Consider the following 18644-nt stretch of genomic DNA (forward strand, 5'->3'; position numbering starts at 1 on the left):
AAAATTTTAAGTTAAAGACTTTTGAATTAGAGAGCACAGGGCAGAATCCTCCTCTTCAAAGGCAAAAAAACAAGTGATCAAGAAGATGAAATCAGACATGATGTCCAAGTCTGAGACAGAGGAAGGAAGGGGAGAAGAGATATAAAAGTGAGAGGACAGGAATTCATCCCAAGCACAGTCCCATGGGAATAATTTCTATAGGAAGCCTGGGGGGAGGGAACAGTGACCAGGTGTGGCTCTTCAGCTGGAATGACCAACAGATGACTGGGCCTGTGGAGCACAGGTGTCTTTAGTATGCATGGCCACAAGAGAGACAATAAATATACAGTGGGACCTTGACTTACGAGTGTCCCGACTAATGAGTTTTTTGAGATACCAGCTGTCTCTTGGCCGATTTTTTACATTGAGTTGATAGAGTAATTTGGGTTAACGAGCTCCTTAACGAGCTCGGTCTCGGAACGAATTAAACTCGTAAGTCAAGGCCCCACTGTATATATAAAAGGCTAATATGCAAAGTGTCCCCTCGGGAGTTCAATTGCTCACTATGACATGCGCTGACCACCAGGGGGCAGTGTGGAACGAAGGAAGGCCCCAGCCAGCAGCCAGAAGGCCCCAATCGGCCCTGATAGCCGGCCAGGCCTAGGGACCCTACCCATGCACGAATTTTGTGCACCGGGCCTCTAGTGCTAAATAATGACAGGAAATGAACTTTGAAAAGGGTGTCTGCTAGGATTCCTTTGTTTTTTGAATTTGTTGTTTGTTTGCTTGTTTTTAGTACATGAAAAGATAGGTCCCTGAATGAGCATAATATTTCACCTAAAACTGAATTGCAAAAGAAGAAAGTATAATAGCATGCATTGGTGAAGAACACAGGCAGGCTGGGCAGTTTAGGGTCAAAATCCAACCTGGCTATTTGTACATATAAAGTCGTAACATCTGCATGCCTCCAGGTTCCCCATCTGTAAAATGGGTTAGCAAGAGAACCTATTTCTAGGGTTGGTGTAAAGTTTAAAGAAGATGCATGTAATATCCTTAGCATTATGCCTCACACATAGTAAATGCTAGCCATACCGCTATTAATAGTTTCTACTTCTAGAAAGACCTTAAGTTACTCACTATATTGACAACTCTTATTCAGATGGTCAAGACAAATTTCCTTTGAACCAGGATCATCCATGGTATTTGTGACGTCAGATACAGAATCTGTAAAACAGGAAGAGGAGGCATGTATGCTGATCTTAATTTTAAACCAAAAATCAAGACACCTGATCTCACAGTGGGAGAGAATATCCAAAAGTGGGCCATGGGCAAGAAAATTCCTGATTGATGTGTTGCTCATAACAAGCCCTCCATAAAAACAAACGTGAATATTAGGGTCACATGACAGTGATGTTGACTTCTTAAAACATGGTCAAACCATTCCTGTTCTCAATATATGTAGCAGTTTATTCCATACTCTTCTACTGACAGGTCCTTCCACCTTCTAAGTCAGTCTCCTTACCAGTACCACCCCTTAACTCAAACCCTCTAAAACTCGATGCCCTTTAATAGCTGCTGGGGAACATCCTAAGCGAAACTGCCAGCCACAGGGGCTCTGCTACAGACACGACATGGGGCCCCTTTTGTCCTTCAGTGACTTACTCAACGCACAGCCGGGTGTCCTCCTGGCAAGCTCGCTGGCAGAGGTGACAGACATTTGAGCAGAGTTCCGATCATGGGCCGCAGGGGCTGTAGCTCTATTGTTTGAGGAAGGTGTCAAAGGTGGTCCTTTGGGCACAGTGCTCACTACTGTGTGGGCAGTGGTCTCCCCCAGTGCGCGCAGGATCTGGGGTCTCAGATACTGACTTGCAGAGCCTAACACATCTTTATCTACCCTGGCTCTGACTGCCGATGTTAAGTCAAAATCAGTGGCATCAGTAGATTCAAATGTAACTTTAGTCGAGCCATTAGTTGTGTTGTGGAAAAATACCTGCTCTCTGTGTTTACCATCATCTACAATGATGGGGTCAAGAGTAGGGTGAGTGGTTCTGATTTCCTGATTCCTAGGTAATGAATTTTCTCTCTGCCTACTGGTTGCGGTTTTGTAATTTAAAGATCTCGTGGACGTGGTATCTGTGGCCATCCCATCCAAATTATTATTTGAAAGTGGGAAATGCTGGGCTTCTGGATTCCCACTTCTGCCCTCGATATTCATGTGGCCCGGGGACAGCATGCCCACACCTTTTCTGGTGGTCACGGTGTCAGGTGTTTGCAGAGAACCAAGAGGAGAATATGAGGCAGCCTGACTCGGAGAAAACAAATTCTCTCTACTGGTGCCTTGGTCATTCGGCCAGGATGTGGGCACCTTCCGGTTGAAAGTGGGTGTCAAATCAGAAGTGAGGTGACTGCTGGCTGTACTGTCATAGAAGAGGTCCTCTAGACTGCCATTCTCTGAAAACCTCTGGGTTCCTCCCACTGGCCTGCTTCCTCCCAGATTGGCGGCCTTGGGTGAGGCTGAGGAAGGCTGAGGGCCATCTTGACTTCCCAAATGCTTGAACTTGCAGGTGAGGTCCTCTACGGGCACATCATCCCGGGGAGACCTGCGGCCGATCTGATCTGCACTGGGTGTGCTGGGTGTCTCAGTTGAAGCTGGGGCAGATGGAAAAAACTCCTGACTGGCCTGAAAGAACCGATCTCTACTCTTGCTTCTACCTCTAGCTGCTGGGTCCCGGTTACGTGAAGGACCTAGGAAAAGACAAAAACAATGAAAAGTAGCGTTAAAATGATTGAGTTCTTTTTAAAATATATATATATGTTTCTATTGATTTTAGAGAGAGAGGAAGAGAGGGATAGAGAAATGTCAATGAGAGAGACATTGATCAGCTGCCTCCTGCACGCCCCCGCTGGGGATTGAGTCTGCAATCTGGGCATGTGCCCTGACCGGGAATGGAACCCATCACCTTATGGCTCATGTTCAACATTCAACCATTGAGCCTTATCAACTGGGAAACATGATGGAGTTCTGACCACTATTCCTCTCAGCCTTTCCAGGTTTGCTACCCACGTTCTATCAAATTACTTATCCTAATGTAGTGTGTAAAAATCCTGAGAAGGGCATTCATGGTGATGAAGGCATCCTGCCATTCCATACACAGCAGAAAACACCAGGCCGCCAACGAGAAAGGTCAGGCTGACCCTGACTCTGTTAGCTTCACTCCTGGGACTCAGATGTAGTTCCCAAGCCCCCAAACGCTTAGGTGGGGCTATCCACCACTGATAGGGTGAATGGAGAGGCAGCTTAGTGCAAATTAGGCAGGATTTTCCAAAAATCATCTAGATTTTGCTCATATTGTGATGTGGATGTACCTAACAAGTTAAGAATTCATAAAACTTAAACCAAAAAAATGAAATGACAGTGTAAAGGTCTAAATTCACTTAAACTAGAAAGTTTCCTGAAGTTCTTCAACTTGCTCCCTCCCACCCCACCCAATACCCAAACTTAAGTGAGCAATATCAAAAAGAATTGGTGTCTCTACAACCTTGAGCCACACCCCTGGGAAGCAGATAGGAGGAAGTGTATGACACACATGTGTTTGTGAGTGTATGTGAAGTGTGTGCATGTGGTATGCATGTGTGGTGTGTGCAGTGTGCATGAGTGTTTATGTGTGTGAGTTGTGCTATTCTGTGTGCGGAAGGTTTTTTCTCTTCCAAACCAGAGGACAGCAGGAACATAATAAAAGCAAACATCCTTCTCCTGTCAACAAAGTAGTTACTTAAGTAGATTAACTGGAAGTGATAATAAAGATCTCTCTCGCATACAGTAAATTCATATTGGCATAGACACAGAGAACACACTGGTGATTGCCAGAGGGCAGGGGGTTAGGGGACTGGGTAAAAAGGTGAAGGGACTGAGAAGTACAGATTGGTAGGTACAAAATAGTCAAAGGGATGTAAAGTACAGCATAGGGAATACAGTCAATAATCTATACTAATAAAAGGGTAATATGCTAATTAGACCGGATAGACCAGACATCCTTCCGGACAAAGCCGCAGTGGCTGTGAGGGCCGCCAGTGGCAGCAGGAGCGGAGTGATGGGGGCAGTGCCTTCCCCTGATCAGCCTGGTAGCCTCCTGCAGAGGGAAGCGGGCCTAAGCCATCAGTAGGACATCCCCTGAGGGCTCCTGGACTGTGAGAGGGGGCAGGCCGGGCTGGGGGGACCCCCCCCCCCCAGTGCATGAATTTTCGTGCACCGGGCCTCTAGTATTTTAATAACTATGTATGATGCCAGGTAGGTACTAGAAATAGGGGGGAATACTTTGTAAAGGATATGATTGTCTAACCACATGCTGTACACTTGAAACTAATACAAAATAATATTTTTTAAATAAATAACCCTGGCCGGTGTGGCTCAGTTGGTTGAGCGCCGTCCCATGCACCGAGAGGTCAGATTCAATTCCCAGTCAAGGAACATGCCTGGGTTGAGGGCTCAAGTCCCAGTAGGGAACATGCAGAAAGCAGCAGACTGATGTTTCTCTCTCATCAATGTTTCTCTCTTCTCTCTCTCTCTCTCTCTCTCTCTCCCCCTCTCCCTTCCTCTCTCACTAAAATGAATAAAAACATATTTTTTAAAAAAAAGAAAAAGTAAATAAATAAATTCATATTGGAAAACAACGCCAAAAACCAGCCCTCTAGATGTTCCCCTGTTGAGAGAGCACCATGGTGCGGGAGAGAAGACGTCAGATGTAGGATCAGAACACGAGTTCTGCCACTGTCCAGTGGTGTGAGGCCTTGGAAACATTTCTTTTATTTATTCATAGCATTGCCCTTCACTCTCCTAAAACTGACTTAAGGCTGCTTGCAATAAAAGTCACTTAACATTTCCAAGACCCGGTTTCCTCCTCCATTAAGTGAGGCTAACAACACTCCTGCCTTTCTTCGCTATTTTGCTGTGAGGAGCAAGTCCTTTCCTTGTAAACTATAAAGCATTTCTCAAATATAAGGAAGTTTAATTGTTTATTACCTCTCATAGAATCTTAGAATTATGGGGGATGGGGGGGGTGGGAGGAGTTGCCAGGGAGAGGCCAATCGGGGAAAAAGGAGACATATGTAATACTTTAATCAATAACAACAACAACAAAAAGAATCTTAGAATTATGTATTCTGTTTGCTTCACAAAATTCGCCTCTTCAACATCCACCTCATCAAGACATTAAAAATTGGCAAGTGTTCCTACCATTAAACAATATAAAAATGCTTAAGAAATAGTACCGCTCACTTTACACCCATTAGGATGACTAATATTAAAAAAAAACAAAACCAGAAAATTACAAGTGCTGGCAGGGAGATGGAGATATTAGAACCCTTGTACATTGCTGGTGGGATGTAAAATCGTGCAGTTACCGAGGAAAATGGTCTGGAAGTTCCTCAAAAAATTAAACAGAGTTACCATGTGATCCAGCAATCCCACTTCTGAGTACATACACAAAAGCATTGACAGCAGCGTCTCAAAGAGATATCTGTATACCCGTGTTCAAAACAGCGTTACCACATTCCCAGGAGCCAAAAGGTAGAAGCAACCCAAATATCTATGATGAGTGGATAAACATGTGGGGTATACATACAACAGATTATTATTCAGCTTTAAAAAGGAAGGACATTCTCACACAGGCCACAGCCTAAAGGAACTCTGAGGACCTTATGCAAAGTGAAATAAGGCGGTCACAAAAAGACAGATACTGTGTGATTCCACTCATAGGAGTCAAATTCAAAGAAACAGAAACCAGATGGTGGTTAACAGGAACTGAGAGGAGGAGGAAATGGAAAGTGATTCTAAGAGTTTGGTTTTGTAAGATGAGAAGAGGTCTGGAGACTGGTTGCACAACAATGTGAATGTACTTAATGCCACTGAACACTTAGAAATGATCAAGATGGTAAATTTTATATTAAGTGCATTTTTACACAATTATTGTTGTTGTTCATCTGCACCCTAGGATATTTTTCCCGTTTATTTTTAGAGAGAGTGGAAGGGAGAGAGGAATGACAGAGAGAGAGAAACATCAATGCGAGAAAGACACATCGATTGGTTTCCTCATGCATGTGCCCCGACCAGAGCTGGGGATCAAGCCTGCAACCCAGGTACATGCCAATGACGGGAACTAAACCCAATATTCTTCAGTAAATGGACAAATGCTCTAACCACTGAACACACCCACCAAAGCATAATATATTTATAACTTTTTAAAAAAATATATTTTACTGATTTTTTACAGAGAGGAAGGAAGAATGATAGAGAGTCAGAAACATCCATGAGAGAGAAACATCGATCAGCTGCCTCCCGAACACCCCCCACTGGGGATATGCCCGCAACCAAGGCACATGCCCTTGACTGGAATCGAACCCGGGACCCCTGAGTCCGCAGGCCGACGCTCGATCCACTGAGCCAAACCGGCCAGGGCCATAACTTTTTTAAGGAAGGAAATTCTGACATGGATTGGATGAACCTTGAAGACATTATGCTAAGTGAAATAAGACAGTCACAAAAAGACAAATACTGTATGATTCCATTTCTATGATATTCCTGGAGTAATCAATTTCATAGAGACAGAAAGAAAAATGGTTCCCAAGGGTGGGGGAAATAGGGTTATTGCTTAATGGGCACAGAATTTGTTTGGGAAGATGAAAAAGTTTTGGAGCCCTAACTGGTTTGGCTCAGTGGATAGAGCGTCAGCCTGCCGACTGAAGGGTCCCAGGTTCGCCTCCGGTCAAGGGCACGTACCTTGGTTGTGAGCACATCCCGAGAAGGGGGTGTGCAGGAGGCAGCTGATTGATGTTTCTCTCTCATCGATATTTCTAACTCTCTATCCCTCTCCCTTCCTCTCTGTAAAAAAATCAAAATATATTTAAAAAAAAAAAGTTTTGGAGATGGATGATGGTGATTCTTGCACACAATGTGAATGAATGTACTTAATGCTACTGCACTGTCTTAAAATGGTTAAAACAGTCAATTTATCTTCTACTTTACCGAAACTTAAAAAATAACAAACACATTTTTAAAGAAACAGTACTGAGAACAATAAAATAAATTGCATGTATTAATGCTAAATTTCCTATGGTAATTGTATTGTGGTTTATGTAAGAGAATGGCCTTGCCTTGAGGAGGTACATGCTCAGATATTTAGGTGTGGAGTCTCCTGATGACAGCATACCTCAAATGTTTTAAACACAAAAATGTTATATGTGTGAGCATATATATGGACAGAGATAGAAAGCGATGAAACAATTGTGACAAAAATGTAAACAACTGGTTAATCTAAAAAAAACATATATTTTTTATTTTTAAAAAAAAAGCTTTATCAAGTAGCTTTTAGAAAAATAATAAACAGCCCTAGCCGGTTTGGCTCAGTGGATAGAGCGTCGGCCTGCGAACTGAAAGGTCCCAGGTTCGATTTCGGTCAAGGGCACATGCCCGGGTTGTGGGCTCGATCCAATGAAACAATTGTGACAAAATGTAAACAACTGGTTAATCTAAAAAAAACTTACATATTTTTTATTTTTTAAAAAAAAGCTTTATCAAGTAGCTTTTAGAAAAATAATAAACAGCCCTAGCAGGTTTGGCTCAGTGGATAGAGCGTCGGCCTGCGAACTGAAAGGTCCCAGGTTCGATTTCGGTCAAGGGCACATGCCCGGGTTGTGGGCTCGATCCCCAGTGGGGGACTTGCAGGAGGCAGCCGATCCACCATGATTCTCTCTCATCACGGATGTTTCTATCTCTCTCTCCCTCTTCCTTCCTCTCTGAAATCAATAAAAATATATTTAAAAAACAAACACACAAATGTATAAAAAAAAGAAAAGAAAATGATAAACATTTTTTAAAACCTGATTGGTTTTTAATTATTGTATCATTTTCCATACAAACAGCTGTAAGTAAGTCGACTTTTGCCCACCCCTGTGATTATGTAAAAGTTGTGTATGAATGTGGACAAGGTCTCAAAGGGAAAATGAAGAGGGTTTTACGTGGTGAGGTAGAGTGATTGTAGGTGATTTTTCTTTCCTTGTGATTTCTCTTTATTCCATTAAAAAGTAGAAAGTATATCCCTGGCCAATGAGGCTTAGTCCATTGAGCGTCATCACATGCACCATGAAAAAATTGTGGCTCAATCCCCAGGAGGCACGATCTATGTTAGATTCTCACATTGATGTTTCTCTCTCTCTCTCTCCCTTCTTCTCTCACTAAAAATCAATAAAAACATATATATTTTTACAAGTAGACAGGGTTCACCTCTCAACCCGGGCCTTCTCCGGTTGTGCTTGTTGTTGCAGATGTCCTGGATGTTCTGCACCACTTCCCGGCTCAGTCCGTGCTCCCTCATCATCTCCAGCACCTTCCTGTCCATTAGGTTATGAGACCGGAGGCAGTTGGTAAAACCACAGTTCCCTCGGGTGAAGTGTTCACAGATGTGGAGTCTTTCGCACATGGGCTGATGGCCACAAATCTGCTTTCGACCTTCTCCCTTATAGCTTTTGCATATCTACAGAGGAGAGAATGAGAGTCAGAGACAAAAATCCTTCCTGTGTCTGCTACACATTCATTAAGGCAAGTTTGACTACACAGAAATTTCAGAAGCATATACCAAAGGGGACAATGCATGCGTATGCCACCGTCTTTAATGACTTATATTCAATTGATCATGACTTTGGGGCAGAAGGAACCTGCGGACTCACTAAAAGAAATATGAATTTGATAATCCTTTGGAAGAATCAGAGTAAAATGGTGAGCTACAGATAGGACCAAACAGGACCCAAGGTGAGCCCTACATTATGAGGGCACCTCCAGGAGGAAGGCCCACCTGTAGATATCAATTCATTAAGAAGACAGGTGGGTCTTACTTGCAACTGTTGAAAATGCAGAATCAAGTCTCTACCAGACAGAATGTGGCAAAGCATCTCAAAAGATCAACCAAAGAAGATAATTTTGTATGGCTATGGACGTAGGTATATCTAGCTCTACAGAGATGTAGTTCCTACTGAAAGGAGGGCAGAAGAAACATTATTATGCCTGAGGCCAGGCCATCTGATGCAGGACTGGAGGACGCTAGTTTAAAAGTCTGCAGACACCCGGCTGGCGTGGCTCAGTGGTAGAGCGTCAACCTATGAACCAGGAGGTCACAGTTTGATTCCCAGTTAGGGCACATGCCCAGGTTGTGGGCTCGATCCCCAGTGTGGGGTGTGCAGGAGGCAGCCAATCAATAATTCTCTCTCATCATTGATATTTATCTCTCTCTCCCCCTTCCTCTCTGAAATCAATAAAAATATATTTTAAAAAACCAAAAATAAATAAATAAAGCGAGCGAGCATTCAGTTAGTCCTACTACTGCATTTTCAGATCACACTTGCTCACACCAGGCTCCCTAGCAGCCTAGCAGAGGAGACATTCCAGACTCCAATTCTTATAAACCTTCAAGCAGGAAGTAAAATTGCTGGAATCTCTTAGGTCATTCAACAAAAGCCATCTGTTGGTGTTGCCCCGTGAGAGTCCTGGTGCTGAGTTCCTTCCTGGTCTTACTCCAACACATCCATGATACAACACTGCCAATTATATATTCTTCCTGCTTTTTAAACCAAGGAATCATAACTTACCTCAGGCATAAAAAAAGGGTCACTTTGGACGAGAAGCACTGCTAATTCTTCTTTGTTCAGTCCAGAGATCTGATGACGTTTCAGGACTATAAAGTTCGCTTCTGAGAGAACATCGTGAGAATATTTGCACAAATGTCTGGGGGGAAAAAATGACAATTGTCAGTATTTCCAATTCACAAAAATTTTTAAAAATCATCCAGGGAACTTTCAGTCATTGGAAATCAAGACCCACATCCTTTGATAACTAGTACAGGTTGGTCCTGCTTAGAAATCGCACTTTAAAAATATAAATTGATGGCCCAGCCAGAATGGCTCAGTTGGTTGGAGCATCCTCCCATGCACCAAAGGGTTGCCCGTATAATTCCCAGTCAGGGCATAATTCAACCCTCAGTCAGGGCACATTTCGAGGGCAGCCAATGAATGTTTCTCGCTCATTGATGTTTCTATCTCTCTCTAGCTCCCTTCCTCTCTCTCTAAAATCAATTTTTAAAAACATATTTAAAAAAAACTGAAACCAATTTATTAGAAATGATTGCTCAACGAGAGACAAAGAATAATGAGAATAACACATTTATGGACTGACTATAGTCAGGGAGAAAACTGAATTCCATTTATCCAAGATTTTAATTACACAAAAGTGTTCATTGCTTTATTTCTTCTTCATCTTATATATCAATGTATACCTGTATAATTTGTGACTATAAAGGAATGTAACGAGCTCTTAATGGTAGAATTCAAAGAAGTCTACAGAAAGAGATAAAAACCCCCTTCACTTTAAGTCTTTGATTATGTAGGTCAACACTATCCCAAATAGAATTTTCTCTGACAATGAGATTGCTCTCTCATCCAAGCTTTCCAAGATGTAAGCCCTACATGGCTACTGAGCATTTAAAATAGAGCTAGTGAGACTTAGGAACTGCATTTTCTATTTACTTTATTTTAATTAATTTAAATTGGAATAGCCACATATAACTAGTGGCCACCATACTAAGTGGCAAAGATTTAGATCTTGGCTATTCAAAGTGTGGTAGGAGAACCAGTAGCACCTGGGAGCTTGTCAGAAATTTAGAATCTCAGGCCCTACCCTAGTCCTACTGAATCAAAATCCATCTTCCAACAATATCTCCAAATGATGAAATCACATTGAAGTCCAAGATGCACTGACTTAGATCACTGAGAAGCCCTGAGAACACTGATAGTTTCATCGGACAAACAAGAATTTGACAGTTAGCACTGTCTACATAACAAACTCATTCCACTTTTTAATCTACATATGCTACCTAATGTATCACCAAAGTTCTCAGATTTATGATTTTAATAGTTATTAATATGATGGGATATTGCCCTGGTGGGGTTGCTCAGTTGGTTTGAGTGTCGTTCTGATACGCCAAGGTTTCAGGTTCGATCCCCAGTCAGGATACATAAAAGAAGCAACCAGCCCTAGCCAGTTTGGCTCAGTGGATAGAGTGTCGGCCTGTGGACTGAAGGGTCCCAGGTTCGATTCCGGCCAAGGGCACATGCCTGGGTTGTGGGCTCGATCCCCAGTGGGGGGCATGCAGGAGGCATCAATGACTCTCTCTCATCATTGATGTTTCTATCTCTCTCTCCCTCTTGCTTCCTCTCTGAAATCAATAAAGAAATATATTTTTTAAAAAGAGGAAGCAACCAATCAAAATCAATCAATAAAAAATATATATGATGGGATGTTCTATTTTCTAGTTTGCACAACCATTATAAATTATCAGGTGGTTAGGTTATGGCCAGATTTTCACTATATAAATAGTGTGACTACAATTACCTTTATGCAAATAACCTCTCTTCCTGTCTGTTATTTTCCTGGGATTATTCCTTTGGGAGTATTCCCCAAAGGACACAATTATTTTCTTGGCAGCTTGTGTTTCATTTGGATCTACTGCTCTCCAGAAAACATACCAATATGTGAGTGTGATTATTTCCCCACAAGCACATTAACATTGAGTTTTATTATTTTGCTATTTCAAATAGGTATGAATTACACTTATATTTTTAATTTGCACTTAATAAATATCTCCATTTATTTGCCTTGTTCTATTTTCCTTATTGAGAATTAAAATCTTTAACAGTTCTCCTTCGTTTCCCAAATAGTAAACATTTATCTGTTGCCACTATTTTTTTAGTTCATTATTACTATGAAAAAAGAAATGCCAGTGACTTTGCAAAATGATCTTGCTGAAATTGATCATTTGTTTTTAAATGTAAACATCTAAGGTAAAAGTTATTCTCTAAGAATTCATCTTTGAAAGTCACCCATTCTCGGGCTGCCGCCTGTGTGTAAGGCATTTCTGAAATTCTCTGGAATTGCCTTCAGATCTAGCGGTGGAGCCTTCATGAGAAAAATCACAGAATCGGTAACCGCCAGCCCCCTCACAACCCTGCAGCCCTCCCACGCACCCCGCTTCTCAGAGAAGTCAAGGGCAGCTAGCCAGGCTCTGGCACCGCCTCTATCCCAGACATTTTCTCAGGCGGCCCTCGCCGCTTTCTCCACCAGGTGGCCCTGGCTTTCAGCCATTTCTGGCACTTCCAGATAAGGCTGACCTCAGCTTTCTGCTTGCTTTGGGTTCTGTGGTTTCAGATAACTGCTCCCCAGCAACCCTCACCACCCAGAGCCCTCAGCAGCTGGGCGAAGACTCCACCTTATCACTCCCTCAAGCCGCATGGGAGGGAGTGATCTGAAGAGAATCTACAGCAGGAAGGGCCCAGCCTCCAGCCCAGAACAGAAAGCCCCTCCATCACAGCTTTAGGATGTGTGTGAGCCTCATTACCTCATAGGGCATCTCACTCCCCTGGCCGTTGCCATTAATGATCCTCTTGATATGGAGCTGAAAAGAACCTCATTGAAACACCCCACCACTAGCTAGACAGGTTCTGCCCTCTGCCTGGGAGATAAGTAACAAGTGTTTATCAGAGGGAACTAAGAATCTTTTTCCCTTTAGCTCCAATCCAGACATCCTGAACACAGAGCCAAGACTATGGCACCTCTCCTGCCACCTAAAAAGGGTCATAGAAGAGGACCCAGCCCTCTCCAGGTCCCAGAGAGACACAGCTTTGGTCACAACTAGGTGTCTGCCATGTCCTAACGGAGGAGTGGGGCACTTCCAAGGTCCCTGGAGTCAGCATTTCCTCTAAATACTACAGGCAGCCAGGCGGCCTAATGGGGGCTCCTCTGCCTGGAAGCCTGCGTTCCAGGCTTTTCCAAGCCCAGCCAGGACACTCCTGCCTGAGGAAGAGCCCACCCAACACACGCTGCCCATCCAGTTTCACTTCTCCTTTCCCTTCTCCATCCTCGGGCAAACCGCTCGCTCCTCTAGATTCCAGGATACGCGCCTTGAACCCAGCCTCAGTCTGCAACATCTATGTCGAGCCTTGGTTTCTGACCTGCAGCCCCCACCCCTCACCCCGCTCCCTCGGAAACCCTCAGTTTCCCCACATTCCCTAGACTTCTCTATCTTTGCCCTAATTTCAGCATATTGATCAGCCACAGGATGGGGGTGGGATTGTGCTCACCTATTTGGGGGTAAGACCGGAAGTACAGAAACTAACATTTATTACATATTCACTAAGTGACAGGAACTTTGTTATTTAATTTACTTGCCACAATAATCCTAAGGTAACAGTGTACTGTTTACTTTGGGAAACTAAGGCTGGGTAAAATGAGAATTCAAAGATGACTCAGATACCCAGATCTCAAAACACAAACCAAAACCTAATCTGGACAAACAAAAACAGACATCTGAAACTTTTCCAAGTCAGAAAGGAAAAAAGAGGGGAAAAAAGCACCATTCTGGATTACTTAAGCCACTGTACTAAATGGAAAACTGAGAGCAGAGTCCAAGGAGAGAGGATGCGTATAAACCAGTGGTCGGCAAACTCATTAGTCAACAGAGCCAAATATCAACAGTACAACGATTGAAATTTCTTTTGAGAGCCAAATTTTTTAAACTTAAACTATATAGGTAGGTACACTGTTATTAACTTAATTAGGGTACTCCTAAGGCTTAGGAAGAGCCACACTCCAGGGGCCAAAGAGCCGCATGTGGCTCTCGAGCCGCAGCTTGCCGACCACGGGTGTAAACCATAGAGAGGGTGTAGCAGGTTGATGCCTCCATGCTCAGGTTTAAGGTGGCAGAAGCTTCCTTTGCACTTTCTTCTGATCGTTTTGTCCCAGCTCCAGGTCCCTCGTATTGGCTAGTGGGCTTAAGCCAAGAAATAGTGTGAGACTCTCCCATGGCTTCTTGGGGTTCTCTAAGGCAGTGGTTCTCAAAGAGAGGTCCCCAGACAGGCATCACCTGGGAGGCTGTCAGAAATGCAAATCCTCAGGCCCCATCCCAGACCTATTGCGTGAGTCTCAAACTTTTACCTACATCAGAATCTCTAGGGCAGCGGTTCTCAACCTGTGGGTCGCGACCCCTTTGGGGGTCGAACGACCCTTTCACAGGGGTCGCCTAAGACCATCGGAAAACACATATATAATTACATATCGTTTTTGTGATTAATCACTATGCTTTAATTATCTTCAATTTGTAACAATGAAAATACATCCTGCAGATCAGATATTTACATTACGATTCATAACAGTAGCAAAATTACAGTTATGAAGTAGCAATGAAAATAATTTTATGGTTGGGGGTCACCACAACATGAGGAACTGAATTAAAGGGTCGCGGCATTAGGAAGGTTGAGAACCACTGCTCTAGGGGCTTTGTAAGAACACAGATTGCTGGGCCCCACCTCCAGAGTTTCTGATCAGTAGGTCTGGGGTATGGGAATGGGAATTTGCATTTTTTAAAAATATATTTTTATTGATTTTAGAGAGGAAGGAAGAGGGAGAGAGAGTTAGAAACATCAATGATGGGAGAGAATCACTGATTGGCTGCCTCCTGCACACCCCCCACTGGGGATCGAGCCCGAAACCCGGGCATGTGCCCTTGACCAGAATCGAACCTGGGACCCTTCAGTCTGCAGGCCTACGCTCTATCCATCGAGCCAAACCAGCTAGGGCAGGGAATTTGCATTTTTAACAAGCTACCAGGTGGTGCTGAGGCTGCTGGTCCAATTAAGTACCAGGTTCAAGATTACCTTTGAAAGGGTTAAAGAGAATAAAACGGGGCAGAGGAAAACTTATTGTGCTTAGCAGATATCTTGCACAAACTTGCAGCCTTGAGCACCGCATAGTTCAGATAAACCAGAAGACACCTGGCGGTGGGAGGAACGAAGGACCAGACCCTTATGTCAGCCAACCACCAAACTGCTTGCAGCCAGCAACAGCTGATAAAAGTCTCCCCACTTCTTACACTCTCTGCTGACTCCCCTTTATCGGACTCAGCCCAGTCTGCACCCAGACGCCTGAAATAAAAACTTTTTGATACACTATAGCCTCATGTCATAGGTGCGTGACCCCAGCCCACTCTGAACCTTTCAACCTTCTCCAACAAAGGACCATGGGGTCCCCCAAAAGGCTGGTTTGCAGCCACAGGACTCCCCACCTCCTAGCACAGTAAAGAGCTTGCCTACAAACCATGATGAACTGCCCAGGGAAAAACAATTGTTTGCAGATAAACTTCACTCAGCAAGAGGTGGGATAAAAGATAGCCTTTAAAAACAGCAGAGGAGGCCTTGAAAGAGGCAGAACTGTTTCTTTCAGGAATCTCAGGCCAAACGCTTAAACGCAAATGACCTCACTTTGCTCTTCCAGCCACAAAACAAAATGTTCTTTTAACCCTGGCAAATACATCCTCCCCCACCTTCGGAGTGGTGTCATCCCTGGACGAAAAAGGCGCCACATACTAAACCTGACAAGCTCAGGGAGGCCTACATGCAGCCTTACAAACTCAGACCAAAAGTAGCCACATAGGGTAGTCTGCAATTGTAACTTTTTAACTAAAACAGTTCGTGGTGGTAGTCACGTCCTAGGCCAGTATTTTTCCCTAACAAAGGTCAATGTTTACCTTAATGAGTCTGCGGTCTTTTTTTTTTTTTGCATTTACCGTAACATTTCTTTAGAATATCAAAATAATTTCCCTTCCCCCACCACTCTAAGCACAATCACACGAGAGCAAAGACCACAAATCTTCACCTTATTATTATGTTAATTAACTGTTACCTATCCTGCACCCACCTCTGTAAAAAATGTATCTATTCCTTTTACTTTTTATCCAGTTCTAGAGATTTTCCCCGCTCTGCTTTCTCCCGCCTTCCCAATCTACCACCAGTGGATTTCCTGTAACCCCCTTGCACTTCCTCCTTTGATTGTAATGTCGAAAGATGCAAAACTGCCATTTTGCAGAGCATTTTCTCAATCCGTTGAGATTTTGCTTCCCTTGTCGTCAGTTTGGCTCAGCTAAACTCATACAGATTTTCCACAGGTTTGAGCGTTTCTTAGGTTGCCAGGAGTGTTTGGAAATACCTCAACCTGGGCCACACCCTCAGAGACCGATTTAGCTCGACGGGAAGTGAGGCCCCGAGGCTGAGAACCAGGGCTGCAAAGGTCCGATTAGACTGTGGGTTAGGTTCCTGAACGGGTCTCTTCCATTTCACAAGTCGGTAAACACAGCAGCAGCTCTGGGCTCCACAACGGACCAACGGGGGAAAGATAACAACCAAGGGAGAGTCTAGTGTTTTTTACAGTAATTTGTATCAAAATACTCCTTCCCCGTCTCTCCCTCACCCTCTCAGCTTCTCAACACCTGGTGGGGGGTTGGTAAAAACAAAGAGGTACTTAATTTGCACAGAAAACAGGAACTAGCTCACCATAATATAAGCCAGGTGAAAAAGGATGTGTGAGAGAGAAAATCTAGAGAACACCGGTCTAAAGAATAACATGTTATCCATGAAACAAACCCTAGTCCTGACCCGGTGGCTCAGTTGGTTAGAGCATCGTCCAGGTGAGCGGCTGCGGAGTGTCTCCTCCGTCGGGGCACATACAAGAATCAACCAGTGACTGCATGAGTAAGTGGAACAAATCTATGTCTCCCTCTCTCTTGCCCTTCCTCTCTCTCAAAGTCAATATACATATGCTCAGGTGAGGATTTTTACAAAATCCCAATACCCATGTCAGACATTAAATCAGAATGTCTAGGGGGTAGGAGTCGGGCATCAGTAATTTTTTAAAGATTTTGCAAGTGATTCCAATGGGCAGCAAAGTTTGGGTGCTATCCATATCAGGAGGGAGAAAAAGTGTAGGGAGTGGCAAGAGTAGAGTAGGAGGTGGTGGCAGTATTGCCAAAATCTTGATTAGACGAAGCAGGTCAGACAAGGCTACTCTCATCGTATACGCCCCTTCTCCCCCTGCCAAGCTTCCAACATGGATCCCCTGGGAAGTTAAGAATATTAAAATAGAGAGAAGTATTAACTCGCTTAACCGTATTTGAGGATTTCTTTTAGTGAGAAAGGAAGGGGCAGAAGCTTCAGAATAGTCTACTGTCCGCGACACAAAGTATGTGCTCAAGAAATATTCTTGATGGGGTGACCGGAATGTCCTCATTTCCTGTATCGCCAGTCAATTGTACTGAAGCAATGAAGCAGAGTAACATTCATCTCGGTAAAAACTGCTGTTTGAATTTTAACCCTGCTATTCTGGCTTCTGTACACACCTGCTTAAACAATAGGGTAGTTACCTCAGTTTCCAGATTGAGACCTGGAAACTCACATAAATCACCCCATTATGTTGCCAGCCCACACCCCAAAGGCTATTCTCCTGTGTCTGAGGACCAGAACCACAAAATTGCTTTCCTTAACTCAGTGGCTCCAGGAATATTTTCTGGTGACTCAGTGGCTCCAGGAGCTGAAACTATAGATAACCTTTAAGGATTATTAACTTTGCTCAATTCTGCTTCTGTAAAACTGCTTTCGAAAGATAATTCCACATTCCAATGTCTAGCAGGATGTGGTTTTTGCCTTTGTAAAGATGGCTACTGCCCTCACTCAGGCACTACGAGATTTGGAGAGCATTTGCCCCCATGTAGTCGCCGGCTTTGAAATAAATGTGGCTCCTTAATTAGACTTCTTGAGGCGTCCTTGTGTGATTCATGGGGTACACTACAACAGTACCATAGAGGAGCAAGGAAAATGTCACCTAACCTCGGAGAAAACAGTACTTTCTTCATCGGGGTACCCTACAACAGTACCATAGAGAAGCAAGGAATATGTCACCTAACCTCGGAGAAAACAGTACTTTCTTCATCTTCATTCACTCTGCACTAAAGAACCCATTTCCCTTTTACACTCCCCCGACCCACCGCAAAGAACACACACATAAAACCTGCCTCTCACTCTACCAGGAAGTGATCCTCACATCCTGGTTCTGAAAGTGTGATCCCTGTGCCTCTGGCAAAGGAATCCTCAGGGTGATGTTAAAACGCAGATTCAGATCCCGGCCCCAACCAGCTCCTTCTGAACCAGAAGTTCTGATGTGTGACTTGGGGAGCTGCATTTTAATAAGCTCGCCCCACCCCCCGCCAGGTGATCCAGATATACAGCAATGTTCCAGAAGTACCACTCCAACGCTGGGGGCCACCCAAGATTGATCCATCAGCACTGGGGGGAGGAGGGGAGTATTGCAGCTCTCATTTATTTTCTAAAAAAGTGAAAAAATCATTGGCTGGGTTGAGGGGAGAGGCAATTAACTGGTTCATTTAGAAGGGGCACAAGAGAGCCTTTAGGACTGAAAGAAATATTCTTTATCTTGACCATGGTGGTTACGAGAGTGTATCCCCTTGTCAAGGCTCTTCAACTGTACCTTTAAGTGGTACGTTTTACTGTATGTAAATCATACCTCAATAAGGTTGATTTTAAAGTTTTATTAAAAGGTAAAAATGTATCAAATGTTTAATATACAAATTAAGAGTTATGCCCGACTGAAGTGGCTCAGTTGGTTGAGTATTGTCCTGTGCACCACAATGTTCAATCGCAGGTAAGGACACATAGGGAAGGTAACCAACCAATGTCTCTCTCTCTCTCTCTCTCTCTCTCTCTCTCTCTCTCTCCCCCTCTCT

General features: G+C 43.7%; 1 protein-coding gene across 1 annotated transcript in view; it reads right to left on the reverse strand.

Annotated features, from left to right (window-relative positions):
* The window catches only part of ZC3HAV1 (zinc finger CCCH-type, antiviral 1), a gene marked incomplete at its 5' end in the record, with an annotated part of 51993 nt that overhangs the window by 22689 nt on the left and 10660 nt on the right, over positions 1 to 18644 (reverse strand). The window contains 4 exons of the mRNA XM_005874988.2: positions 1117 to 1203; positions 1642 to 2724; positions 8258 to 8507; positions 9616 to 9751. Of these exons, the coding sequence (XP_005875050.2) occupies positions 1117 to 1203; positions 1642 to 2724; positions 8258 to 8507; positions 9616 to 9751 (1556 nt within the window). The remainder of the gene's footprint in view (positions 1 to 1116; positions 1204 to 1641; positions 2725 to 8257; positions 8508 to 9615; positions 9752 to 18644) is intronic.

Source organism: Myotis brandtii, unplaced genomic scaffold (genome assembly GCF_000412655.1).
Source record: "Myotis brandtii unplaced genomic scaffold, ASM41265v1 scaffold455, whole genome shotgun sequence".
NCBI classification, from domain to species: Eukaryota; Metazoa; Chordata; class Mammalia; order Chiroptera; family Vespertilionidae; genus Myotis; species Myotis brandtii.